A 25,664-nucleotide genomic window follows, 5' to 3' on the forward strand; every position below is an offset into this window, starting at 1 on the left:
CCTTGTTGGGGCTGGTGGCGCTGGGCTGCTGCCTGAGCGTCCGGCTTTGGGATGGCAAGGTCCTGTGGTAAAGCCGCCCTGTGGGGACCCCTCTGCATGCTCCCCCAGGATGACGGTCCCCTCAGTCCCTTCCTGTGGTCACAACTATCCCTTGACTTAGCTCCCAGAGTGCCCACGGGTGTAGAGCAGAAGGGACCCCAGAGGCCATTGGGTCTGGGGGTGCTGAGCCCCTTTTCTGCCTCAGGCACCGAGGATACAGCCAAACGTGTCAGACTCCCTGCCCTCCACGAGGTTACATTCCAGGCTGGGTCATGGTGGAGGGGAGTGTTAGAGAAAAGGAAGGTTGAAAGAAACCAAGGCATCTGAGGCTCACAGCATTTCAGTGACTTGTCAGTGGTTAGATCCATAATAGAGAAGGAGAGAGGAAAAAATAAGCATTTATATAGTGCCTACTGTGTGCCAGGCATGGTACAAAATGCTTTACAAATATGGTTTGATTTGATTTTCACAACAACCCTGGGGGGGAGGGGCTGTTATCATCTCCATTTTACAGAAGAGAAAACTGAGGCAGGCAGAAGTTAAGTGACTTGTCTAGGGTCACTCAGCTAGTAGTAGTAGTAATAATAATAATAAAATAATAGCCAGTATTTTTACAGCACCTACTGTGTGCCAGGCACTGTGCTAAGCCCTTTAAAATTATGGTCTCATTTGGTCCCCACAACAACCCTGGGAGGGAGGGGCTGTTATTATCTCCATCTTACAGAAGAGGAAACTGAGGCAGGCAGAGGTGAAGTGACTTGGCCAGGGTCACTCAGCTAGGAAGTGTCTCCCTGGCTTCCTGCCCAGCAGCCCCGTGCCCTGATCCCTCCCTGCACCTTGGGGCTCTCCAGCCGTTCACCCTTGTTTCTCCCTGGGGCAGCTGCCCCCTTCCCCAGAGTACAGCTCGTGGTGGGCGCAGTCCCTTTGGCCATCTCTGCTGTCTCTGCCGTTAAGAGAGCAGGGGCCCGTGCCCGGCCGGGCGGGGCATGTTTGTCCCCATGGCCGACGTGTGTCCCCTTGGGGCTCTCCCTGACAGCGTCGCCCTGCTGCTCTTCGTCCACCTGTGCCTCTTCACGATGCTGGGAATGCTGCTGTTCATGCGGGAAAAGGTGAGAGGGAAAGGGCCCTGCCCATGTACGCGCGCCCTTCCCTGCTGCCGGGGCTCCTGGGCCCAGAGAGGTTAGCCCTCTGCCCGAGATCTCACAGCCAGTTAATCTCCTGGGCCCAGAGAGGTTAGCCCTCTGCCCGAGGTCTCACAGCCAGTTAGTCTTCTGGGCCCAGAGAGGTTAGCCCTCTGCCCGAGATCTCACAGCCAGTCAGTCTCCTGAGCCCAGGGCCAAGTCATGCCAGTCACCAAGTGTTTACCGAGCCTCCCCTCTCCCCTCCCTTCCACTCGTCCCTGGCCTGGAGCCCCCTTTGGTGTGAGGCAGCCTAGGGAGAGGACTGAGCTCTGGCCTTTCCGGGTTCGAATCCTGCCTCTGGCCCTTCCTGACTGGGTGGTGTTGGAACAGTAACTGCGCTTCCTCAGCCACCACTTCCGTGTTTGTAGCCTCACAGCAGCCCCCTGGCATGGGTTCTCTTGTCCCCTTTTACAGATGAGGAAACTGAGGCTTCTGGGGTGGTCAGTGACTTATCTGGGGCCCCCAGCGAGTGAGTGTCAGAAGTGGGATTTGAACCCAGGTTCCACAGTTCCAAGTCGCCTGCTGATTGGCTGTGCCCGTCTGCCTCTGAGATACTAATGCTAATGATGAAGAGGAAGATGCCCAGCATTTATATTATAATTCGGGCTTCTTAATTGGCTTTCCACATGGTATCTCATTGGATCGAGAATGGATCCTCATGGCTACCCTGGCAGGGAGATGCTGTCATTTTCCCTTCTGAGGCAGGCAGCGTCGCAGGGGCTTACCTGGGGGTCCTCATCAGTGGGCTCCCTCTCCCCAGAAGGGGCCCGAGCCCCGGGTCACTGCTCTGGGCCCAGGAGACTGACTGGCTGTGAGACCTCGGGCAGAGGGCTAACCTCTCTGGGCCCTCTGCTTTGGTACCAAGGCCTGATGTGTGCCCAGCGGTCTGGTGTGGTGACTGTGGGCGTGATGAGGGTGTCCGGTCCGCCCCCCCACCCCCCCGGGGCTCCTCTTCCCAATCTCCCCCCCAGTCCCCATGCGAAGGCCCTGTCTCTGTCGATATGCTGGTCTGTGCCTGGTTGTTTGTGGGTTGTCTCCCCCATTTGGACGGGCAGGGACTGCCTTGTGTATAGCACAGCGCCTGGCACATAGTGGGAGCTTCATAGATATTTTTATTGGCTGACTCACTGACATGGGCCCAGACCACCTGCGTGGCTCTAGGCTAGAAGGGACCTTGGAGGCCATCTGGGTCAACCCGTTCTTTTACAGAAGGGTAAAATGAGGCTCAGGGAGTGACTCGTCCCGTGCCACACAGATAGCGAGGAGCAGGGGCTGCCTCTGAACCTGGGCCACCTTCCTGCCCAGCCGGGCCTCTTTGCCCTTCTTTCCTTGAGGGATGGGCTTGGCTTGGTCAGAGTCCCTCATGCCTTGCTCCTTCTCCCCCGCCGCGAGTCCTCAGCCCTGGGCAGGTTAGAGGCTCTGGTGGGTGGACGTGTTCCCAGCCTTGGGTTTTTGCACAATCTCAGAGACTCTCAAACCCGCCTTGTCCTGACGCAGGCTGCCCTGGTCCCCAGTGGCCTTCCAGGCTGTTTGGAGATCTCTGGGACGGTGGAGGGTGGGGGGCATTTTTGCTCGCTGTCCGGCCTCCCAAAGCCCCGTACCTCCATGCTCAGGATGACCAGACGGACCAGGAGCGGCGGCTGTATTTTCAGAACTTGCCAGAGTCGCTGACCTCCCTTCTGGTGCTGCTGACCACGGCCAACAACCCCGACGGTGAGTGAGGCGCCTGCTGTCACGAGGACCTGTTGGAAGGACCAGCCGAGGTTCCTGCCCCTTCCCAGGTTTCTTCCCTGGGGGTTCTGACAGTCCCAGAGCCTAGAACAGGAAGGGGTTCTAGGCCGGCCCATGTTATCACTAACAGAGGATAGCCCAGTCTCTGCTTGAGGACCCGCGGAGATAGAATGCTCACTGCCCCCAAGGCTCCAGTCCTGGAGAAACATTTTATCTCCAAAACCTGCCTGCCTGGGGCCTCCCCTGCCCTGGGGCTGGGTTCTTGTCAGACACGGAACACAGCAATCCTCCACCATGCTCTGAGCCTCCAACTGGCTCCCTCTTATTTTGACTCTTTCTGAGTCTGTACCCCGAATCCCACCACATCACACTGCGACCTGTCTCCTGTCTCTCAGCACTTCCTTCCATTCCAGCTCTGTGCACGCCTTCATCCCCATCTCTCGAATCCAGAACTCTCACCTCCTGTGTGGGGGGAGGCCACCTAAACTCCTGTTAGCTCCCTGGGCTGCCACGTCTCATGTGGATCTGCAGAAAGCTCACGGTCCATTTCAGCCCTTTTCCTACCAACCCCCATCCTGCCTTTGTGTAACTGACTTTTTGGGCCCCACTGGAGGACTTTAGGTTGTAGGAGAGGCTGGGTCTGTCCAGTCAACTGTGCCAGTGTCACCAATGGGAGAGAAATCTCTGCTTTTCCCTTGGGATGCAGGAAGTTAAAGCACTGGGTATGTGTTGGGGGCAGGGTGGGAGGGAGAGAGATGACTCCTTTGCGTATGAGCCTCTGTCTCTCTCCTCTCCTTGAGTTGCCCCTTCCAAAGGTTCCTACCCCCTCCCACCCCCTCCCACCGCCTCCCACCCCCTTCCATGCCCTTCCACGCCCTTCAGGGTAAAGTCTACCCGGTAATCTGAACCAGCTTTGAGGTGGTTTTAGTTCCTACTTGGATTTCCCCCCTTGTAGTGATGATTCCTGCATATTCCAAGAACCGGGCCTATTCCATCTTCTTCATCGTCTTCACCGTGATTGGTGAGTAAGCCCCCCACCCTGGGAACAGCTGAGATGGAGTCCCCCAGCCAACCAGTGGGCAGCGGCCTCACTGACCATGACCCTGAGGGGAGGGCCGGGGTCACCACCGCTGATGTTGCCCTCGGGCGAGCTCTGTGTCCCCAGTCACCCCCCACTCCATCATTATGGATTCGTTGTGCAGCATGGCCAGGGTCAGAGGGCTGGCCCCTGAGACTGCCAGATAAACTCAGATCCCTGGTCGCATTGATGGAGAGAGTTTCCACGCTGCAAGTTTCTGACCCTGGTGGAATCCCAAGTCTGCTCCCCCCCTCTCCTCCCCTCCTCCCCAGTCTTCGGGTCATTCTAGAATCAGAGATCAAGAAGGGGCCTGGAAGAGGCCTAAGACACCATCTGGTCTAACGGCCTCATTTTACAGATAGGGAAGATGAGGTGCACAGTGGGGCAGGGACTTGCCCACTTAGTTCTGCATAACCAATCAGCATTTATTGAACACCTGCTTTGTGCCAGCCATGAGCTCGGTGCTAGGAGTAAAAAGGCTAAAGTGAAATAGTTCCTGTCCTCAGGAAGCTGCCACTCTAGCAGGGAAAACAGAAATGCTTGTTGTCTTGGGCCGAGTTGGTGCACGGCAAAGGCCAGGCTGGTGCCTGGGTCTCTGACTCTCCACCGGTTCAGGTGACCCGGGTCACGCCATCCCCCGAGCAGGGCATCCTGACAAGGGTCCGGCTCGCTGGGAATTTACGCAGTTTGGCGAGGAGCCAAGAGGTGTTTGGGAGGCTTCTGAAGCTGTGCTTAATTAAGCAAAGAATGGGAGTGTGTGGAGGGGAAGCCACGAAGAAGGGAGGGTCAGGAAGTGGCTGAGCGCCACGGCTGACTGCCCACCGACCATCACAGCCTGACCACCGCGCCCTGACGGCTGCACCCGCTTTCTTCCTCACAGGAAGTTTGTTTCTGATGAACCTGCTGACTGCCATCATCTATAACCAGTTCAGGGGCTACCTCATGGTGAGTCGGGGCTGGCGCCTGCCTGGGATGTTCAGGCTGGTCGTATGTACTGGTGAAATGTCCTCTGAAGAAAGCCTCCCCCCTAAGGTTTGATCAGGAAGTAGCAAGGCAGACAGGTGGCTTGGAAGCCAGCCTGGGCTGTGCTGTGGAGGAGCTGAGTCGCCTTCCGTGGACCTCGGTTTCCCTCTTTGTTGTAGGGGTTGGACGGGGCGACCTCTGAGACCCCTTCCTGCCCCCAGAGTCCATCATTCCCAGGCGGTCTTGGGTATCTTATAAAAATCGAGGCAGGAGGGGGCACCGGAGGGTGTTTTCCAGGCTTGCTTTGGACGGTATGTGCTTTTTTGGCGGGTAGAAGGGCCTCGATGGGTGATTTCATTGGGTGGAGTAAAGAAACCCCTTCTAACCAGTGCACATTAGAAGGAAGGAAGCATTTGTTAAGCACCTCCTGTGTGCCAGGAGCTAGGTACTTTACAAGTCTGTCTCATCTGATTCTCATACCAACCCCAGGAGGAAAGGGCTATCATGATCGCCCTGTTACAGATGAAACCGAGGCTGGCTTCCTTAGGGTCACACATCTAGGAAGTGTCTGAGGACAGATTGGAATCCAGGTCCTTTGGCCTGGAGGCCTAGAGCTGTAGGCACTGGCAGCCTGGCTGCCCCTCTGCGGTTTGCAGTCTGAGAGTGCCTGGAGGCGCTAAGCGATTAAGCCGTTTGCCCGGGGTCCCACAGCAGGGGTGTCCCATTGTTACCGAGGCCCCCAGTGGCCGCCCTGTCCCTGCCCCCTCGTCCCAGTGTCCCATTTCTGGGGATGGGCCTCAGAATCCTGAGCTCGGCTTCTGAGATTAGCTCCCAGAAGAGACGGTGGGGGGTTGTTGGGGATGTCAGGGAAATGGGCTGCCCCCAGAGGCCGGGGCACCCTCCCCCTCCCAAGGAGGCTCAGGTGAGGGCTAGATGAGCCGTGCTGTGGGTGTGGGATGGGCGGGATGGCCCCGAGGTCCTTCCAGCCCTGAACATCTGTGACACTCCGCGTTCTACTTCAGCTTGACCTGGCATGTAGTAGGCACTCACCTGGCGTCAGATGGAATGAGGGTCTCCTTTTCCCCTCCCCCCCCACATTCCTTCCCTCCTGGGGCCTTCTCTGCGTCCTGGCCCTCCCAGCCTTGTCCTTGTGGCTCTTTGGAGGCCAAGGCACGCATTGCCAGGCATGTATGTGTGTGGAGGGGTCCTGGGTTCAAGTTTAAGCAGAGCCCTTTGCTGGCCCTCTGGGCTGGGGGCTAGATGTGGTCACTTCTCCTTGGCAGGAATCGATTCAGTCCTCACTCTTTAGGAGGCGATTGGGAATCCGGGCGGCCTTCGAAGTCCTCTGCTCCCTGGAAGGAGCAGAAATCCATCCTCTCGTGTGAGTGTGGACAAAGTGGTGCTTGGGGGGGTGGGGGCGGGGCAGAAGGGGTGGCCCTCATTTCCCATCCTGCTGATGGCAGCTCAGAGGTCTCCCTCTACTTCCGGCTCAGTCTAAGTTCATTCATTCAGTGAGATGTCCAACCTTGTTCCACCCTCATGAGGTGGCCTGGGCTGGGCGGGGGGAGACCTGCAAATCAATGAGGTGAGGCCCTGTCCCCGGGGGGGCTTCTGCTCTGGTGGAGAGATAAGCCATGTATGTGTATGAATGTGCCACCTTGGGCCATTCACTTCATCTTTCTGGGCCTCAGTTTCCAAGTTAGTAAAATGACCACGAGGCCTTTGAGATCCCTTCTGGAGCCACACCAAGGGTCCTCAGCCTTTCCCCCTCCCCACCTTTGGCAGTCAGCCTGGTAAAGCCTGTGGCCCCTTCTCAGAATAATGTTTTTAAATGCATAAAGTAAAATATGTAGGATCACGTTGAAATACAATATTCAAAATGTTAAAAATAAAAAAAAGTTCACAGACCCCAGGTTAAGACTTGTTGTTTCTGGGTCTGTGAGCCTACGAAGAATAGACACGTGGGCTTTGAGGTGTTGTGAGATCAGCTGGAGATCAGGAATGGCTTCCTGGAGGAGGGAGCCTGTGGGCAGGTCCTGGAGGGGAGGTAGTGACAGGGTTCTGCCTTAGGGAGGTGGGTAGGGGAGTTTGGCTGGCAGCTGGAGGCCAGAAAGGAGAACTGTCCTCAGTATTTTCTAGGACTTTCTAAGAAGATGGCACTTGTTTTGTTTGACTTTGGGGAGGGGGCAGGGCTGACAGAATGTGCCACAATCAGAGGCAGGAAAAAACAACCCAGAATCCAGACTCGGAGCTCTGCTGTGGTGGCCTGGGCTGCCTCAGGAGGTAGTGAGCTGCCCGTCCCTCACGGGATCTCCAAGCTGAAGTTGGATTCCCTCTCACTGGGGGTGTTGCAGAGGAGTTTCTGGCTCCACAGTGGCTTGGATCAGAAACCTGGAGCTGTGCTCCTGACAGGCTTGGGCAGATGCTTCTCACTGGAGGTCTGGCCTTGGTCTTCTTACAGAGTCGGTGTGAAGCCAGAAACGTTCCTCCAGGTGATACAGAAAGTGAAAATGAACCTTTACTGCAAGGAAGCCATCATCCAGGTAAGTGGTGGCTTGTATCCTCCATGCCAGACTCTGTGCCAGTGGGCGTCTCTCGTCTGGGCCTGCCTCTGCCCCGTGTCAGCTGTGATCCAGAGGCTTCCTGGGGAGTTGCAGGGAGAGCGTCCTGGTTTGGCGTTATCTTCTGAGGCAGAAGTCGCCCAGGGACTACAGGGGGCTGCGAGCTTTCATGATAATCGGCCAAGATATTTTCCTTCCTATTGAGGGGGAAATGAGCCCCAACCTTGTGGTTCCTGGGGGTGGCTCTTAAAATGCAGGATGCGGGCTGCAGCCTTTGGCCAGGGACTGGCTCATGCTCGCAGACACTTCTCCGGCCATGCAAGCGACTCTTTTCACTTTGCCCCATCTGGCTGTCACCCTGTGTCCCTGGGGAACGGCCCCGGGCTCCCTGGGGGCTTTAATAGATTTTCATCCAGACTCTTCTCTTGTTTGAAGACTGTTGGATCCCACGCTGGTGGACTGATGTCGGCTGATCAGTTCCAGAGCGTCTTCGATGAGCTGGACAAGGACGCGATTAAGGAGGTCTGTCACCCGCTGAAGCCTGGGGCTGCTGGAGTTTGGGGGGATTTCCTTTACGTCCATAGTGGAGTCTGTCTCATCTCCGCCAACGCAGTCAGGTGCCCCGTAGGTGGCCCACGAGCCTCATTACCAGCACGGTTCTTCCCAACTCAGCTGTTGTCCTTTAACAAGCTGAAATTGGTCCCTAGAGCCTTGGGTGGAGAGGAGATGGGTCTTAAACCTGGCGTCTGTCTGCTGTTGTGACCGTGACCCCCACTCTTGGGTCTTTTGTGGGGGCCTTTCAGTTGGTTGATGCAAGAGAACCTGTGCTAAGCGACCTTTCCTTTGAGAAGTGTTTGAGGATGGCTGTCCTTAACAAAAGCGGATGTGCTCTTGGGTGGGTGGATTGGGGGAACTCATCCAAAGAGTGGCTTAGCTGCTTTATTTTGTTTTAAATTTTCTGTTTTGTTCTTGGCTTATTGGTGGAGAGCTGTTTCCCATTTAAAAACCAGACAAACCGAGGCGTAAAGAGGCTGGCTCCAGCCGCTCTGAAGTCCATTCTTCACTCTGTTTATCTGTTTTTATGTTTTCCCAGCATCCGCCTCGGCCTGAGTACCATTCCGCTATCCTGCAACGTGCACAGTCTATCTTTGGCCATCGCTATTTTGACTACTTGGGGAACCTAGTGGCCTTTGGAAACATCGTTTCCATTTGTGTGAGCGTTGTTTCTTGACATGTGGCTGCCATCTTACTTCTTCTTCTACCCGCCCTTTGGTTGTGGTCTTGCTCTCATCCTTCCTGGACTACTCGATCAGGGGTTGGGGGCAGGAGTTTGCGGGTTGGTCTTTGTGTGTATGTGATTCACGGCGGCCCCCGGTGACGCGCCTCTGTTCCCCTCGTAGGTGTTCTTGGTGATAGACGCAGACAAGTTGCCCAGTGAGCGGGATGACTTCATTTTGGGGGTAAGCTTTGGGGTTGCCCCTTCTATTTCTACGTCTGCCTGTGCATCTGGCCGTTTGTCCGCCTCCCTTCCCAGGCCAAGTGGGAGGTGCTGGATGCCTTCGTGTGGCTCTTTAACTTGTTTGAACCCCGTCTTTGCTCTGTGACCCAGAGCTCGGTCATCAGAAGGAAAGGGCAGCATTTTTTGTGCCCTCTTCTCTGCCATTCTCTTAACTGAGCCCTGGGTACACTCTTCTTGAGGGCTGCATTTCCACGGCTGGGAGAGTTCATTCATAGTGATGATCCCAAGGCCCCCAGGTCAGCACACGAAGGATGGACGTTGCCCGTGTGAGCGTGCTGACTTCGCTTTGTCGGGTCGCTCTTTATTTGCCCGCAGTCTGTGGCTTCCCACTCTGGTGACTTTGGACCTCAGGGGCCTAGGCCCTGCAGGAGCCTGCCAGACACGGGGCATCCCGGGGTGGCCACGTGGACTCACCGGCAAAGCTCTCATGAGCCGTGTGGTAGCTGTTGGCTGTTTTATCCGTCTTCATTTGCTGCCTCCTAGGATAGGGTTTTCTTGGTCTTTTTGGGTGGGGGGAGACCTGTGGAATGAAGTGGGATCCTTTCTTTTGCCATTTGAGTTACAAAGTCATCCGGAAGCATTTAACAGTCCCACATAGCTTTTTGTCGTCATCACGGATCTGGGCCTGAAAGAGGCCTCGGGGCTATCCGGTCTGACCGCCTCATTTTACATTTGAGGAAACTGAGGCCTGGGGGGCCGGTTCCATGACTCACCCAAGGAGGCCCCGGCAATAAGTCAGAGGTGAGATTTGAACTCACACCTTCTGACTCAGAGCATTGCTTCAGATTGATGGATGCTGATCAGGCACTGACTCTTATGCAGGACACCAAGGTACTTCTTGGTGGCAGACATGGGCCCACGTGGTCACCCGGGACATTGGGTCTGTCCCGGACCCCCTTTCCCGGTCCCCCAAGCCCTTGTGGCCGGCCACCTGCCAAGTGTCTCTTTGAGGCCTCTGCCCGCGGCTCCACTGACTGGGATTTTCCCGTTTCGTGCCTCCAAGGTCCTGAATTGTTTCTTCATCCTCTACTACATGCTGGAGATGCTGCTGAAGGTGTTTGCGCTGGGCCTGAAAGGCTATGTCTCCTTCTGCAGCAACGTCTTTGATGGGATTCTCACCGTGATCCTGCTGGTAATGGTTACCGACGGTGGGATGGGGAGGGCAGGCCCGAGCCCCCGCCAGACGTGGCCTCCCCACCTGAAGAGGCCCACATCGATTGCCCCCTGGGTGATCCTGGCGGCTCGTGGCTGAGCGGGGGGAGGGATGGTGCGTCTGGCAGAGGTCGGGAGGCTCCTTTTCCAAAGGCCTTTGGGGGAAGTGGTTGTGACGGCTGAGCCCTTCAGGCAGGCGGGCCGGCCTGGGCGTCCCACGTCTGCGGCCGGCTCAGAGGCCTCCGTGCTGTTCTCTCGGCCCTGTGCGTGGCGCTGTTCCCGTCCCTAGGCGGGGGTGGTGGATGGGATGTGGTAAGTTTGTCCACCCCCCCGACCCAGCTCAGCATCATTGCAGCCATGCCTTCTTCTCTTTGTGATTAAAGGTTTTGGAGATCTCCACTCTCGCTGCGTACCGATTTCCTCATCCGGGCTGGTAGGTGACATGAGTAGGATGCTGGCTCCTTCTTCCCTGGCCCTCTCCAGGGGCAGCCATGAGGCTGTGCAGGGCCTGCTTGCCTGGGTTCTTCAGATGGTGTGGGAGGACAGGGTCGAGTGGGTGCCTGGGCTCTGCTGAGATGGGTGCCCCCTGCCCCCTGCTCCCCACCCATGGTTAGGGCAGGGTCCCTAGCCTGCCTGCAGGACAGCAGGCCTCAGAACCTCACGCTAGGAGCTCGCTTTGCATAGCCGAGGTGAGATGGGCCGGCTCCCTGCCAGACGCCGTAGACGGCTCATTGTCCTTCCACTGAGGACTCGAAGCCTTGCTGTGTTTGCGCACGTGGCCGGAGAGAATGACCCCCATTGGGTGGCACAGGGCTCCCCTTGGGCTGGGGGACTCTTTGCTGCTTAGGATTTTGGCTTCTCCCCTGCCCTGGGATCCAAAATCCCTCCCACCACCTGTGCCTCAATTGCTCCCTCTGTAAGATGAGCTCCCAGGCTCCTTTGACATCCCAGGATTCCATTTGATTAGAGAGAGGATAATATTAATAATAACACCAACAGTAATGAAGACGATAATATAACAACAGAAATAACATTAAAACCACGACTCAGTCAGTGACAAAAGGCTGTGGTCTTAATCTACTGCCACAGTTGTTTGCAGGACATTAAACTTGAAAGAATAGATAAGGAAAGACGCTTGTCTCAGGACTGTTTCTGTCTGAACTTCATGGAATTCCAGCCTCAACAATGGGGAGAGGAGCTGGTGTTTCTGGAGCCCTAAAAGGGCACGTAAAGCACCATATTGGGCATCGTCTTGACAGCAGGTGCCCTTATCTCCATTTTACAGATGAGGAAACCAAGGCTCAGAGTTTAAGATGACTTGCCCAGGGTCACAGAGCTAGTAAGTGGCTGAGACAGGATTTGAAGCCAGGTCTTCCTGACTCCAGACCTGGCATTGTAGCTACTCTGCCCAAAGGGGCAGGGGTCGTAAGAGATGTTTCATTTTGCGCCTGATTCTAGGTCTTATCATTGATGACAGGATCGTAGAGCTGGAAGGGACCTTAGAGGTCATCTGTCTAACCTCCTTTTATAGAGGAAGAAACTGAGGCACTAAGAGGGAAGGGGACCAGCCCGAGGTCTCACTGGGAGGGAAGGCAGCCTAAGGTCTCATAGCTAGTGAGGACTCGAGGCTGGATTTGAACTCAGGTCCTGACTCTGAGCCTGGCAGCTTCTTTCCTGCTGCCTGTGCCTTGCACTGCTTTATGCTCTTGGTAGGAAGAACGTGACAGATTCCGACAGGGCTTTGTCATGGTCTCCCAGACCTTTGTGGTTGGGAGGAGCCTCAGCGGTCACTCCTGCCACCCTGGTGACCCCCACCTTGTTGAGCACCAGCGTGTGAATCGTGGGGGAGGAGGTCCATGGGCCTGGCTGGATGTGAATGCTTTGGGCTTCTGAATTGTTTGGAAGCTTACTCTGCTCCACGTCCCCGTCTGGGTTACCGTTTGTATGCCTGGTGGTCTTGATCGGAGAAGACAAGGGTGGGTTGTTGGCATCGTGAGGTCCCTGGTGGACAGTGAGCAAATACTGTGCTCCTTGGTGAAGGTCACCACGCTGACCTGGGGGCTGGTGGAGGACCGGCGTAATTTGAGGCTGTGTTTCTCTGCCTCAAGTCAGCCCTGGCCCGAGTGCTGTGTTCAGGGCCGGGCACCACCTTCTGGGAAGGGTGAACTGGGTGAAGCCTAGATGTCACCCGGGCTGGTCGAAGGAAGTAGGAATGGAGAAAGGGAGATTGAGGGGTGGGTGAGTGGGCGGGCCTGATCCTCCAAGGACGCTCTCTCTATTGGCCTTGTTCCGCTTGGCCCCAGAGGGCAGAACGTGGGAGGAAGTTGCAGAGATGCGTTTTTTCCTGATGTCAAAAAAAGCCCCAAAACAAAAAACTTCCTGAGAATTCGGGTCGTCTAAAAGTGGAACAGACCTTCCTCTGATAGTAGTGTACTCCCTGTCACTGGGAGGCTTCAGGTAGAGGCTGGGTGGCTAATTATTGGGGGTGCCGTAGAGGCTTGTTCATGTATGGATTGGACTAGATGGTTCTAATATTCTGGGATTCTTTGGGACTGGCCTCAGCTTGGGCCCAGCTTGGGCTGGTGGTCCTTAACCGATAAAGAAGTCCCTGATAATGCCATCCATACTGGTAAAACAACCCCTGGGTGCTCCCCCTTTAACAGGGCAACAAGCATTTATTAAGCACCTACTATATGCCGGGCACTGTGCTGAGTGCTGGGGGATACAGAGAGAGGCATAAACAGTCCTGCCCTCGGGGAGCTTACAATCTAACGAAGAATTTTAGCAAGGGCCTTCCTGTTTCTTAATATCCTTTGATACCCAGGATGTGGCCAGTGGAGAAAGTTATCACGATGGTAACGTGCACACTTCAATTTGATTCAGTTGTACAAGCATTTATAAGCACCTACTGTGTGCCAGGCGCACAGTGCAAAGACTAAAACCGGACATTCCGCCCTCGGGAGCTCAGATTCTCAGGAGACGATTAGGCGTATGTGGCTTCAACATAGTGGTCAGGTCAATCTGTTGGAGTGGCCGCCTTGAGTTGAGGTCAGGGCCTGACCAGCGGGTCAGGGATCCCCATCTTGGCATTTCTGCTCTTGTGCCCGAGCTTCCTCATGCCTGGCATGGCTCTGTCCCTCCCTCTCTCCTGTCTCCTCAACAGCTCCCAAGGCCGTGAGCTTAGCCTCTGTGCTCACCCCTCCCTCCCTCCTCCCTGTGTCTTGTAGGAAGCCGGAGATGCTGGGCCTCTTGTCTCTGTGGGACATGGCCAGGCTGGTGAATATGTTCATTGTGTTTCGGTTCTTAAGGATCATCCCCAATATGAAGGTCAGTGGGGGGTGGTTTGTCGGCATTTTAGCTGTTCTGCCCTTAATAACATTGAGAGCCCCGCTCTGGGCCGGGTAGACTAATGTTAGCATCCCGGGTGGAACATGGATCATGAGGTTGGGCCCCAAAGGCTCGGGGAGCCCAGCCCCGGCTTCCTGAGGGGACCCTGCTCCATTCAGCCTTCATTCCTCGCACGGCTGGGGAGAGCCGTCAGTGAGGGAGCACCAGTTTTGTTGAGGGGTCTTCAGCATCTTTTGTTTTAAATAGCGTCATTTTCACATCTCATGCTGGTCTCCCCTCCCCCCAGTTTCCTTTGTAACAAAGGAGAACAGTTAAGAAAGACCAGCTGACCTAGCAGCCCTGTCTGCCTGGGGGTGCCAGGTTCTGCACCCATAGTCCCAGCCAAGGAATCCGCTGGCAGCTGAGGACCCTCCCCTGAGGGGGGGTGGGTGGTACGGGGGCTACTGAGCAGACAGGCCAGATCCCAGGGCCAAGAGGACCTGGGCCTCCCTCCTGCCCAGCAGTGACAGTGACAGCCTGCAGCCTTCCTAGCCGCCACAGGCCAGAGCAGGCAGCTGTGTCTCTGCGGGGAAAGAAACTTGGCTCTCTTCTTTTTAGCTGATGTCCTTGGTGGCTGGGACCCTCCTGGACTTGATCAGAAACATGAGAGCCTTTGCAGGGATCCTGGTGGTAAGTTAGGCCCTTCCTGTGCCCCCCAGGCCTGTCCCCTAGCTGTCTGCAGCTTTGGTGTCTGGGGAGGCTCCGCGCGCGTGTGTGTGTGTGTGTGTGTGTGTGTCTGTGTCTGTGTGTGTGTGTGTATCTGTGTCTGTGTGTGTGTGTGTGTGTGTCTGTGTATCTGTGTCTGTGTGTGTGTGTGTCTGTGTGTGTGTGTGTATCTCTGTGTGTGTGTGTGTATCTGTGTCTCTGTGTGTGTGTGTGTCTGTGTATCTGTGTCTGTGTGTGTGTGTGTGTCTGTGTGTCTGTGTATCTGTGTCTGTGTGTGTGTGTGTGTCTGTGTGTGTGTGTGTGTCTGTGTATCTGTATCTGTGTGTGTGTCTGTGTATCTGTGTGTGTGTGGGTGTGTGTGTATCTGTGTGTGTGTATCTGTGTGTGTGTGTGTCTGTGTATCTGTGTCTGTGTGTGTGTCTGTGTGTGTGTGTGTCTGTGTATCTGTGTGTGTGTGTGTGGGTGTGTGTCTGTGTATCTGTGTCTGTGTCTGTGTATCTGTATCTGTGTGTGTGTGTCTGTGTATCTGTGTCTGTGTGTGTATCTGTGTGTGTGTGTGTGTCTGTGTATCTGTGTCTGTGTGTGTGGGTGTGTGTGTGTGTCTGTGTATCTGTGTGTGTGTGTGTGTGTGTCTCTGTGTGTGTGTGTGTGTGTATCTGTGTCTGTGTGTGTGGGTGTGTGTGTGTGTGGGTGGTCCAAAGCCCGGCGCAGAGACCACATCAGCTCCTGCGCAGGCTCTGACGAAGGCTGGCTGGCTGATCACAGAAGGGTCTGCCCTCCTCAGCCTGGTCCTCTGTGATTCCTTTTGACTTTGCTCCATTGACTGCAGAGCTTTCCTTTTCAAAAGCCCAGTGATGGAAACCGCTTTTGGCTTAAACGCTGAAAGCCCCACTGCATGGTCATTTTGGGGGGACCATCTGAGACTGTCTGCCGAGGTCGAAGGGACCTCAAGACCCTTCAGTAACTTTTCCTTTTACGAAGGAGGAAACTGAGGCCCAGATCAAGTAGTTTGCCCAGAGTTACACAGGTGGTAATCATCCAAGGTGAGATTTGAACCCAGATCCTCTGACTTCTGAGTAAACCCGTTTCCCACATTATAGGCCTCTCCATCGGTGAAACGGTGGCTCCTGGTTGTATTGTGGTGGGTGGGCCCTGAAGAGGCAGGCAGGGCCTCCTCCCCACCCAGGGCCAGGGCCAGGGCCAGCTTGGGCAGGGACCGCTAGTCTTCCCTGTCGGCACGACCCTCCTTAGTCGCTTATCTGATGCCACCTAGTGGCTGATGGCTGAAAGGCTCACTTAGTATGGGCAGGGTTCCCTTTCTGGAGGAACGTGGGCTGTCCCAGCGTGCGAGCTGGAAAGGATCCCTCCCTTCCGCTGCAGAGCCCAGTAGCCTTCCCTGAATCTGCCATCTTGTCCTCAGGCCTTTGGCTCACTTTGAGCTCCTGGGGAGGAATAAAAGCAGCTGGCCAGAAAATTCATTTATTCCAGGCCTGCCCTGGCTTCGGAGTCAGAGAACCCGGCCTTGAACCCCTTTCGTATTTGTGGGGCCGTCCCCTCTGGGCCTCAGTATCCCCCTCTGTGAAATGCAGGGTTGGCCAAGGTCCCTTTCAGCTCTAAGCCTGTGATTCGCTGGCCTCTGTGAAATGTGGTTAATAGCTGTCTGAAAGCCCTTCTGGCTTTTCTCTTTCTAGGTGGTTTACTATGTTTTTGCCATTGTTGGGATCGGCCTGTTCCAAGGAGCCATTGAATCCCCTCCAGGAAACAACAGGTTAGCCTGGCATGGGGAGGGAGGGAGAGGATTTGGGAATTTGTTCATTCTTTTAGCTGAGACCGTGTGTGTGTGTGTGTGTGTGTGTGTGTGTGTGTGTGTGTGTGTGGTCCTCCTGGCCTCCGCCTTGTTCCTGTCCCTGGTGCTGGCTCACTGTTGACCCTCTCACTTCACCCTTGGTGTTCCTTTAGTTGACCCTCCCCAGACTCTAAGGCTGGCCTTCCCTGGGGCAGCCTCTGGCAGTGTTTCTGGAGAGGTTGAGGTTCTCTGCCCCCATGTTCTCTCTTCCGGCCCTGACCGCCCAGGCCCAGAGGCAGTGATTGGCATCTTGAGAAGTGTGGTGTTGATTAGGTCACCCTGGCTTGTGACGTGGCATCTGCCTCTTTGCGCTTGACCTTGGGGCTGCCTTGAGGGAGCCAGCGTCTCGGCCTAGGGAGGCGATAGCCGTGCTGTCTGTTTTCTGCCCTGGCCCGTCAGTTGGTCAACAGGCTTTTATTAAATGCTCCCTATGTGCTGAGGCAGCCCTCTAAGCACTGGGTGTATAAAGAAAGGTAAGAGCTGGCCCCCACCCGACCGAGGCCACTCACATTCTAATCAGGGAGATGGCGTGCAGATGACTGTGCGCACCCTAGATGTGTGCGGTGTAGATGGGAGGCCTCTCAGAGTGCCTGGGCGGGCAGGAGAGGCGTCCTGCACAATGGGAGCTCAGGGCCTGGGTGCCACATTTTAAAGAAGGCTGTGGATGACCTGGGAAGGGTCCAGAGGAGGGCAGCCAGCCTGAGGAAGGACCGCAAGCACACGCTATTAAGGAGTCTTATCTGGGAAGAGAAGACTCGGGGTGAGGAGGGGGTCCGGCATGTGATCCCCACCTTCGAAGTCTCTGCAGGCCGGCCCATCGGCCTTGTTCTGCTTGCCTCTGGGGTCAGACCCAGGAACAAGGGAGGAATAGCCCCATGAGAGGCCTCATAGCTCCTGACTGTCCCCTGGGTGGGGAGGGCAGCGCGGGGCTTCTGGCAGAGGTCTGGATCCCGTGATGCAGAGCCAGACCGGGGTCCTCATCAGCCACGGCAGTAACTTCTCTAGCGCTTTAATGCCTGCACAAGCACGCGATCCCAACAGCCCTGTTGGGACGTGGCACTGCCGTCGTCACGCAGTAAGGGCCAGCGGCAAAACCTGAGTCCGGGTCTTCTGGCCGCTGGTGATGCCCGCTGGGCTGCACTGCTCTGTGCCAGTCTCAGTGTCTGTTCGTTGTGTTTCGTAGCCTGGTCTATGCCAACAGCAGTGCACCGTGTGGCACCTTTGAGCAGCTGGAGTATTGGCCCAATAACTTCGATGACTTTGCGGTAAGACCCGCCTTGTCCTGTCCCCGTGCTCGTCTCTTCTGGCCCCTGCCCCCACGCTCCCTCTGCTTCATTGCTTCTGGTCCCCATCTGTCCGTAGGCTGCCCTGGTGACTCTCTGGGATATAATGGTCGTCAATAACTGGCAGGTTTTCCTGGATGTGTATACGCGGTACTCCAGCCCGTAAGTGGTTAGTGCGGGCTTGGGCAAGGCTGTTGGTCGTGTGGCATGGGAGGGGCCGTGTGCCCTGTCCGCCGCGTCCCCAGCAGCTGGAGTTCCCACTTGGCCAGTTTTCTTCCCTGTCATCTTTTTAAAGCCCCTTTGTAGGGAGCTGGGGGTCAGCGGTGCACTTGAGCCCCGTTGGAGCGGTTTGGGGGTCGTTTTTTGGGAAGGACATTGACAAGTTGGAGGGGATCGTGAGGCGGGACCACAGACCAGGCCCCGTCCTTGTGGGCAGAGGGAAGCAGGGCCAGAGGGCCTGCGGCCGCACCGGAGAGCTGTCCGTGGTTGATGGTCAGCTTTGGTCTGCTGGGCCCCGGCCCAGGGGGTGAACCAGGAGCGGTGAAGGAGTGGTGTTAGCCATGAAGAGACGGATTGAGGCATGGAGGGCAGGGGCGCCTCGGCAGGTGGGGAGCTCCCCCTTGCTGGGGGCTCTTCAGCAGGCATTGAGGTAGGGGCCGGCCCAGATGCCCCCGAGGACCCGTGCAGCCTTGGGCCAGCGCATCTAGACTGAGCTGATGCTGAGGTGGCTGTGCCGGGCGTTTCCGGGGCAGTGCCCGGTGGAGGGTGGCATCGGGGGCGGGGTCACAGGAAGCGTGTCATCCCCCTCCCCGCAGGTGGTCGAAGCTCTACTTCGTGGCCTGGTGGCTGGTGTCCTCCGTCGTCTGGATGAACCTCTTTGTGGCCCTGATTCTGGAGGTAGGGGTGGTGACACAGTGTGTCACTCTCAGTCAGCATGAGCTCACGTCAGACCCTTGTCTGCAGCCCGAGTCAGACCTGTGACTGACCATTGCTGATTCCCAGCATGTGCCCAGACCCCTTCTTGTGAGTGTCTGCCCCGGGATTGCCTCGGGGTGGGGAGCTCCCAGTATGGGAACCCCCTCCTTGAGGTAACTCTAACCTTAGAGAGCCAGCCGCCGGGGCACTGCGGAGTGAAGGGACCGTCCAGAGACCCGTGGCCAGGGTGTCAGAGGGGAGACTTCCAGATGGCCAGGGCAGCTCTCTGCCCACTAGGCCAACCTGCGTCCCACCCCTCTATACGTTTTGTACTTTTCCTTACCACCTGATGGCCCCTTAAACTCAATACTCCGGTGGTGCTGCGAGCTTATCAGTTCAGGAGGACCCTCCAGGGATGCAGATAGCGACCCATCCCTACCCGTCCTTTCCGGGTGACTCTCATCCCAGGTCCTCTCCTACTCCTTGCCGATGAAATCACAGGTCCAGGTTCCCCCTCCCCCCAAGTCTGTTTGCTGTACTGATCCCAATATTGGCTCCACACCTCCCCTTCAATGGCCCCAAAGCTGCCTCTTAATAATTATTGAGGTATAGCCAAAGTGGGGGATGGAGAAGAGCTGGGGCGATAAAGGGAGTGATGGCCTAATTGGAATGAAAAGAAATAAAACCCCCCATCTTTTTTCATACGTGTCTGCGTATGCACACATGTACACATATACATGTATCTACTAGCATGGTTTTGAGCAGCAGAGGAAAGAGCACCAGCTTTGGAGTCTGGAGCCCTGGGTTCTAATCCTGCCTCTGACAGTTACGAGCTTGGTGACCCTGGGCAAGTCGCTGAAGCCTCTGAGGGTTTCAGGCGAGTCCCAGTGGCCCAAGGCTCGGGAGTCACTCTGGGGTGGAGGCAGCTGGGTGGTGCAGTGGGTGGAACACCTGGGCCCTGGAGCCAGGAGGACCCGAGTACAAATCCAGCCTCAGAAACTCAATGCTTACTAGCTATGTGACCCTGGGCAAGTCACTTAACCCTGACTGCCTCACAAAAACCAAAAAAACAGCACTGCAGGGGGAGGGGCCCTCCTCACCCCGTCTTTCCTCCTGCTTCCTCTTGGCTGGGGGAGCCCAAGGTTAGGATTACAACTGGGAGGGGAGAGAAAGGGCCTCAGTTTCCTCATCCGTAGTCCTGGGGGTTGGACTAGAAAGCCTTTCAAGTCCCTTCCAAACCTTTTCACCAGAAAATTAAGTCAGCAGCCCAGGGGACGGGGCGGGGGGGGGTGTTGAGTCAGACAGGAAGGCTGTTCCATTCACCGGTGGTCAGATGGAGACCCCTCCTCTTCCCCCCTCCCCCTCCAGAACTTCATTCACAAGTGGGACCGCCGAGGCCAGCAGCAGCCCGTGCCTGGGGCGTGCCAGGCACCGTACCAGATGACGGTGGAGCTTATGTTTAGGTAAGCAGTGATGAGGCATGAGGGTCTCGTGTGCTGGCTGCCCACTCCCTGTTAGGAGTGTGTGTGCGGGGCGGGGTGGGTAGGGAGGCCCTTCTTTGGGAGTCAGTGCATGGTGGGCATGGTGGCGGGTCCCTCTGCCACAAGCCTGGAGTGGCTCTGACCACTCAACTCACCTTCCTCTTTGCCTCTCTGATCTCCTTTGGAGCCCAGAGTGCAAGGTAGAGGAAGTTCAAGAACAAGGTGGTTCTGAGTGGAACTGGGGATTGTCCTTCCCTTTGGCTGGCTGTGGGATCCAGCCACATCCATAAAATGCCTACTATGTGTCAGGCACCCCTGGGCATGGGAAACGCTCCATCAAGGTCCCTGGGTCGGCAGAAACCCTGCTCCCAGAGCCTGTGATGTGCCGAGTGGAGAAGCCGGGTGGGGCGTCAGGCCTCCTCCAGCTCGTCTGCAGCCAGGGGCTCTTCTGTGAGGACCTTCTGATCTAATGTCACGAAGGTTCACTGAGCACCTGCTGTGTGCCAGGCTGGAGGATACAGGCTTGCTCCCAGGGACCTTACAGTCTGTTGAAGAGCTGAGAACATGAGCTCTGGGAAGACAGGAGCCGGGGCCCTTCTGTCTTTATGGCCCCAGCACTGAGCCCAGGCCCGGCACAGAGCAGCTGCTGGATTGGCGATGGCTTCGTGGATAGTGGGCTCCTGGGCCGGGGCCTCTCTGTTTCTCACTGTGCCTCCTGCAGGGATGTCCTACAGGAACCTACAGAAGAAGAGTTGGTGGAGAAGTTGATGCGGCATCCCCACCTCCACCTCTGGAGGTGACAGGCGCCCCGCCCCCGCCCTCAGCCCGGGACGGACACAGCAGGAAGCCCTGCAGAGTGCCGTCACGGGGGGCCCTTGCGAGGGAAGGACAGAGAGGATGGGGTTCCCTGCATTAGAATCGTTTTCATCTTGCAAACCACTGCGCCCATCTGTGTGGAAGGAGGACCGTCTGCCCTGTGCCGGGAGGACCACTGACCACGTGAATGTTGGTGTGGACTCTGGCTCTGGACACCGACTGACTATGAGACCCCTCTCCTCTGCCACTGGTGGGCTTCTGAGCCGCTGCTATGACCCCGTCGCATTTTACCTCACAAGCCGGTAGGAGTGCAACAGGCCGTGGCTGGGAGTTGCCAGAGGGTGAGACCACCAGGTCTGGGGGTTGACCTCCCACGGTGCCTTGGGGGGCTCTGGGGCAGTCCTGGCTTTTTGTATGCAGATGAACCAGATTTATTTTTTAGCCTGAATGATGACTCCAGCCGTGCTGTGCCTAAAAGGGACTTGAGGGAGGCGGCAGTGTGCCCACTTCTCTGGGGCCGCTGGCTCAGATGGGCAGTCCTCCCAAGGAAGGCTTCTCCTGCATCTCTCCTAAGCCTGCCCCCTTCGTCGGCCTTAGCCCCTGAGCTCCGTGGGAGCTGGGCAAGGAACCCTCAGCCTTCGCAGCCAGGCCTGCTGGTTGTCTTAGATGGTGGCAGGAAATTTTGCGGGTTTTCCACATGGGTCAATGTGACCATGGACTGGAGCTGATGACATAGTTGAGTCTCCTCTCCCCTACCCCTCTCTCCACCTGCTGTCCTGCCCTAATATGTGCTAAGTTTAAGTCAGATCTATCGTAGGAGAAAGTGGTACGTGTTGATTGTAGTTTCTGTGAGCAGCCCTTGTGGGACCCTTCCTCGTCTCTCCTGCTTCTTTTCCCTTCTCAGAAGTAGTCCATGGGGTTTGAAGGGGTGAGGAGCCCAGCGGTACTTGTGCCCCAGCCCCTGGGACCTGAAGAGGCAGGAGTGAAGCGCCTCCGGGGTGCTAGGTGGGCTGCAAAGGGCTCCTGGGAAAGCCGTCCCTTCCCCGTCCGCGTGGAGCCTGCTTTCTGCGGCAGCCCCTGTGCCGGGTGTAAAGGGAGCGAGCCGGAGCTGACCCGCGGCACGGAGGAGGGCTTTCTCTTCTGTCCTCTTCTCCCTTCTGTCTTCCTTCTGCAATGCCGTGGCATTGTGAGCACTGCGGCTCACAGCCAGTCCTTTCTGGAAATCACCACGCCCCACCTCCCCGCCTGTGAACGTGCCTTTGTAGAGCTGGGGCAGCCATTTTGTTCCACTGTGTGCACCGTTCTGCACCTGTAGTCCCTCACCTCTCCAACAAAGGCAGGGGGAGGAACTGTATGAATTTGTATGAGTCTTAGCGTCAAACCTGTTCTGCTTCTATTCTTGACCCCCTTCTCCCTTTATGTGATCTGAGATAAATCCAGTGTTCGGTAGTGCTGGCCAGCAGGAAAGGAAAGGATGGAGAACAGAGGGAGGGAGGATGATTGGTGAGGGGAGGAGAAATCACTTGTTGTCCACACTGTCTGTTCTAAGACTGTGTGTGTGTGTGTGTGTGTGTGTGTGTGTGTGCGTGTGTGCACATGGAGTGTGTTGTGATGTGCATGGGGGGTGTGTGTGTGTATGTGGGTGGTGTCAGAGAGTTTGTGTGTGTGTGTGTGTGTGTGTGTGTGTGTGTAAACTCATGCTCCTGCACAAATTCTATGTGTTGACCACCTAACTGGCCTGGTGGTGGACCCTCCTCATCCTCTTTGTTTTTCCTGTGTGGAGGGCTGGCCATGCTGCTCTGAGAGGTTATGGGTCACTCCCAGAGGCCCTGTAGGGTCCCTGAGCTTGATGAAATTGGCACAATGTCATTTGCAAACAGGAGTGTCTGGAGACCCTCCCCCCAAAGCCAACAAACATTAAGCACCTGCTGTATGCCAGGTACTGTGTTAAGCACTAAGTGTAGTTTGGGGATGGAGGGGATACAGAAAATTGCAGCAAGCCCCAGGGGATTCAAGGAAAGGCCAAAGACAGTCCCTGCCCTCAGGGAGCTCACCATCTAATGGGAAGACAACACACAGAGGTATGCAGGACAAGCCGTGTACTCGATAAAGAGTAAATGACAGGGAGGAGAGGGACGGGATTAAGGGGTGGGGGAAGCTTCCTGTAGAAGGTGGGATGTTGGTTGGGACTTGGGAAGCTGGGGAGGTCAGTGGTCAGAGCAGAGGAGGGAGAGCCTTCCAGGGACAGCCAGAGAGAAGGCTCAGAGCTGAGAGATGGAGGGGTTTGTTCCTAGGGAGGCCGGTGGGCCGTGTCACTGGGTAGAAGAGGGTGTGTCGGGGAGTGAGGAGACTGGAGACAGGGAGGGGCGGTGATGGAGGGTGTTAAAGCCTAGAGAGGGAATTCTGGCCCTATGTGGGAATGCGCATTTCTTGTTCCCTGATTCACCCTCGGTCCCCCAGACTTGTCTCTCCCTCACTTTCAGTCTCTCCTCATTCACCCTCTCTCTCCCCGCGGCCTCTGCGCACGCTCAGGTCTTCCCCCACCTCTGATTCCTGCCATCCCCCATCACGCCGCACTCCCATAGTCCAAACTTCTGGGGCAGGGTGCTTGTGCTCATCACCTGCATCCTCACATTCTCGCAGGAGCGTCCTCAAGGCCTGTCCACCTTGTAGGGGAAGCTTCCAGAGCTCATGCTCCACTGACTCGTTCAGTCATGTCCGACCTTCTGTGATCCCATTTGGGTTTTTCTTGGCAGAGACACTGGACGGGTCTGCCATTTCCTTCTCCAGCCCATTTTACAGATGAGGAAACTGAGGCAAACAGGGTGAAGTGACTTGTGCACTGTGGCGCCACCTAGCTGCCCCAGCCTTTGAAAATCCATGGCCACCTTCAGACCACAAGGAGGCATTGGGGTGGTGAAGGCTGTTTGGACTTCTGTGAATAAAGAATCAAACCCAGTAGGGGGATGAGCCCTTAAGTGTAAAGTATCCACATTTTGATTTCATTTTTTTTTTAAAAAGAACGCCATACACATTTTAATTTAGAATCACAAGACTTCCAGCTGGAGGGATCTAAATTAAAGTGAAACTATTAAGAAGTAAGAGACGTGCTATTCTTTTTTCCTTCTGTTCAATCAGAATGTAAAGCTTGAATTGGGGGCCATTTGCCGCCGTTCCCTTGCCGACCCAGTTTCCTCATCTGATCCAGCCCCTGCATTTCCAGATGAGAAAAGGAGTCATCTGCCGGTCCTGCAGGTCCAGTGTTAAGGCAGCTTACCTTGGCCAAAACAAACCAAAGATTCCTAATCTTCCTGCTCTTCCAGGTCTGACCGTATCACCCCCTCCTCAGCAAACCCCAGGGGCTCCCTGTAGCTCCCAGGATCAAATACACGATGCCGTGTGACATTCAAAGCTCTTCATAATCCGTCCCCTCCCACCTTCCCGGGCTTCCTACACCTCACTCCCCAACTGTGGTGTGGAGGTCAGTGATGCTGAGCCTCTGGCTGTCCCAGGAATCTCTCAGTTCTGGCCATTTTCTCCGGCTGTCCCCCGTGCCTGGATCGCTCTCCCTCCTCTGCTCTGACCACTGACCTCCCTGGCTTCCTCTCTATCTCAACTAAAACCCCACCTCTTGCAGGAAGTCTTCCCAGCCCTTCTTAATTCCAGTGCCTTCCCTCTGTTAACTATTTCCTTTTTGTCCTGTATGGAGCTTGCTTTGTATATATTTGTTCTCCTGACGTCTCCTCCATTAGATTGTAAACTCCCTGAGGGCAAGGATTGTCTTTGCCTTTCTTTGAAGACCTTGGGCTCAACATAGTGCCTGGCACATAGTAGATGCTTAATAAATGTTTATTGACTGCTTCTTATTCCCTTCTGATCAGTGGGTGCAGACCACTCTGGCAATTTAAGGAGCCTGCTGTGCGTCAGCCACTGTGCTAGGTTCTGTGCTAAGCATAAGTGTCCTGGATATAGTAGACAACTTAAATGCTTCATTACCAAGACAAATACTACCTGCCTTCAGGGAGCTTACATTCCATGCAGAGAACCGCAGGATGAAAGGGGATGAAAGGGGATAGATGTCTGCATTTTCATATATTTTGCATTAGGGGCATAAGGATCTTACAATCTACTGAAGCAGCATGGGGGTGGGGTGGGGAAGAAAAAGCATTTATTAAGTGCCTACTGTTTGCTAGGCACTGTGCTAAGTGCTTTACAAAGATGATGTCATTTGAGCATGGCACGTGAGCTAATAAATGGAGACATGACAATTGGAAGGAGGGAGGAGGGAGCATTAGCCCCTAGAGTGTCTGCAGAGGTTTCTCTTAGGAAAGGAGACTTGCAGGAACTGTAGGATCTGAAAAGGAAGGCATTCCACATGTGGAGGATTGCTTTGGGCAGAGGTGTGGAATGAGGAAGCAGAAAGCTGTTGGGCTGTTGGGCTGCTGGGCACTGGTCACCAGCTGCTCTGGATGACGGCTCTGTGTCCCTGTTTGGTGTCCTCTGCAGACTGCCAGCTCCTGGAGGGCAGGAATTGTGTCTGGGCCTCATGCATATTCTCATCCCTAGGGTGGCCAGTCCAGCACTGGGCACGCGGTCTGCTCAGTGCTAAATGATGAAATGCAAAAATTAGTTAGACTCTTCGCTCAAAGCTTTCTCCCTCTGTGTCTAGAAAGCTTGTGGCTGCTGGATCAATGTGTCCAGCCGTACTTAGCTATCAAACAGGATTCACCTTGGGTTCTGGAATAAACTATTTTGAAGGCTGAACAAACAATGAGGTTCTGTGGTTATTGACTTCTCCTTCTCCTCCCCTCCCCCTCCCGTCCTGGTGGGTTTGGGTGCTGTGGCTAGAAATGTGTTTCCCCCCGTCTGTCATCCAGGTTTCCTCCCTGGTTGGGGCAGTGGGGGACAGGCTGGGGACGGGTAGCAATTTCACAAAGCTAGAAATAACCTGGGGCTTTTAGCTGAACCTCAGAGGAGAGCCCCCTTCTCCCAGAGGTCACAGAATCTCTGAGCTGGAAGGGGCTTCACAGCCATTTAGTCTTAAGC

The 25,664-nt window shown here is 55.7% G+C and overlaps 1 protein-coding gene across 1 annotated transcript in view; it reads left to right on the plus strand.

Annotated features, from left to right (window-relative positions):
• The window catches only part of TPCN2 (two pore segment channel 2), a 39,437-nt gene extending 14,048 nt beyond the window's left edge, over positions 1 to 25,389 (plus strand). Inside the window, 19 exon segments of the mRNA XM_020970721.2 lie at positions 1,076 to 1,148; positions 2,834 to 2,933; positions 3,907 to 3,972; positions 4,910 to 4,974; positions 6,276 to 6,373; positions 7,454 to 7,535; positions 7,989 to 8,075; positions 8,647 to 8,766; positions 8,954 to 9,013; positions 10,076 to 10,204; positions 10,608 to 10,657; positions 13,452 to 13,551; positions 14,170 to 14,241; positions 15,969 to 16,045; positions 17,307 to 17,388; positions 17,486 to 17,568; positions 18,222 to 18,303; positions 19,690 to 19,784; positions 20,524 to 25,389. Of these exon segments, the coding sequence (XP_020826380.1) occupies positions 1,076 to 1,148; positions 2,834 to 2,933; positions 3,907 to 3,972; positions 4,910 to 4,974; positions 6,276 to 6,373; positions 7,454 to 7,535; positions 7,989 to 8,075; positions 8,647 to 8,766; positions 8,954 to 9,013; positions 10,076 to 10,204; positions 10,608 to 10,657; positions 13,452 to 13,551; positions 14,170 to 14,241; positions 15,969 to 16,045; positions 17,307 to 17,388; positions 17,486 to 17,568; positions 18,222 to 18,303; positions 19,690 to 19,784; positions 20,524 to 20,602 (1,600 nt within the window). The 3' untranslated portion in view covers positions 20,603 to 25,389.
• Positions 25,390 to 25,664: the final 275 nt, after the last annotated feature.

This window comes from Phascolarctos cinereus, unplaced genomic scaffold (genome assembly GCF_003287225.1).
Source record: "Phascolarctos cinereus isolate Bilbo 61053 unplaced genomic scaffold, phaCin_HiC Scaffold_9;HRSCAF=440, whole genome shotgun sequence".
Lineage (NCBI taxonomy): Eukaryota > Metazoa > Chordata > Mammalia > Diprotodontia > Phascolarctidae > Phascolarctos > Phascolarctos cinereus.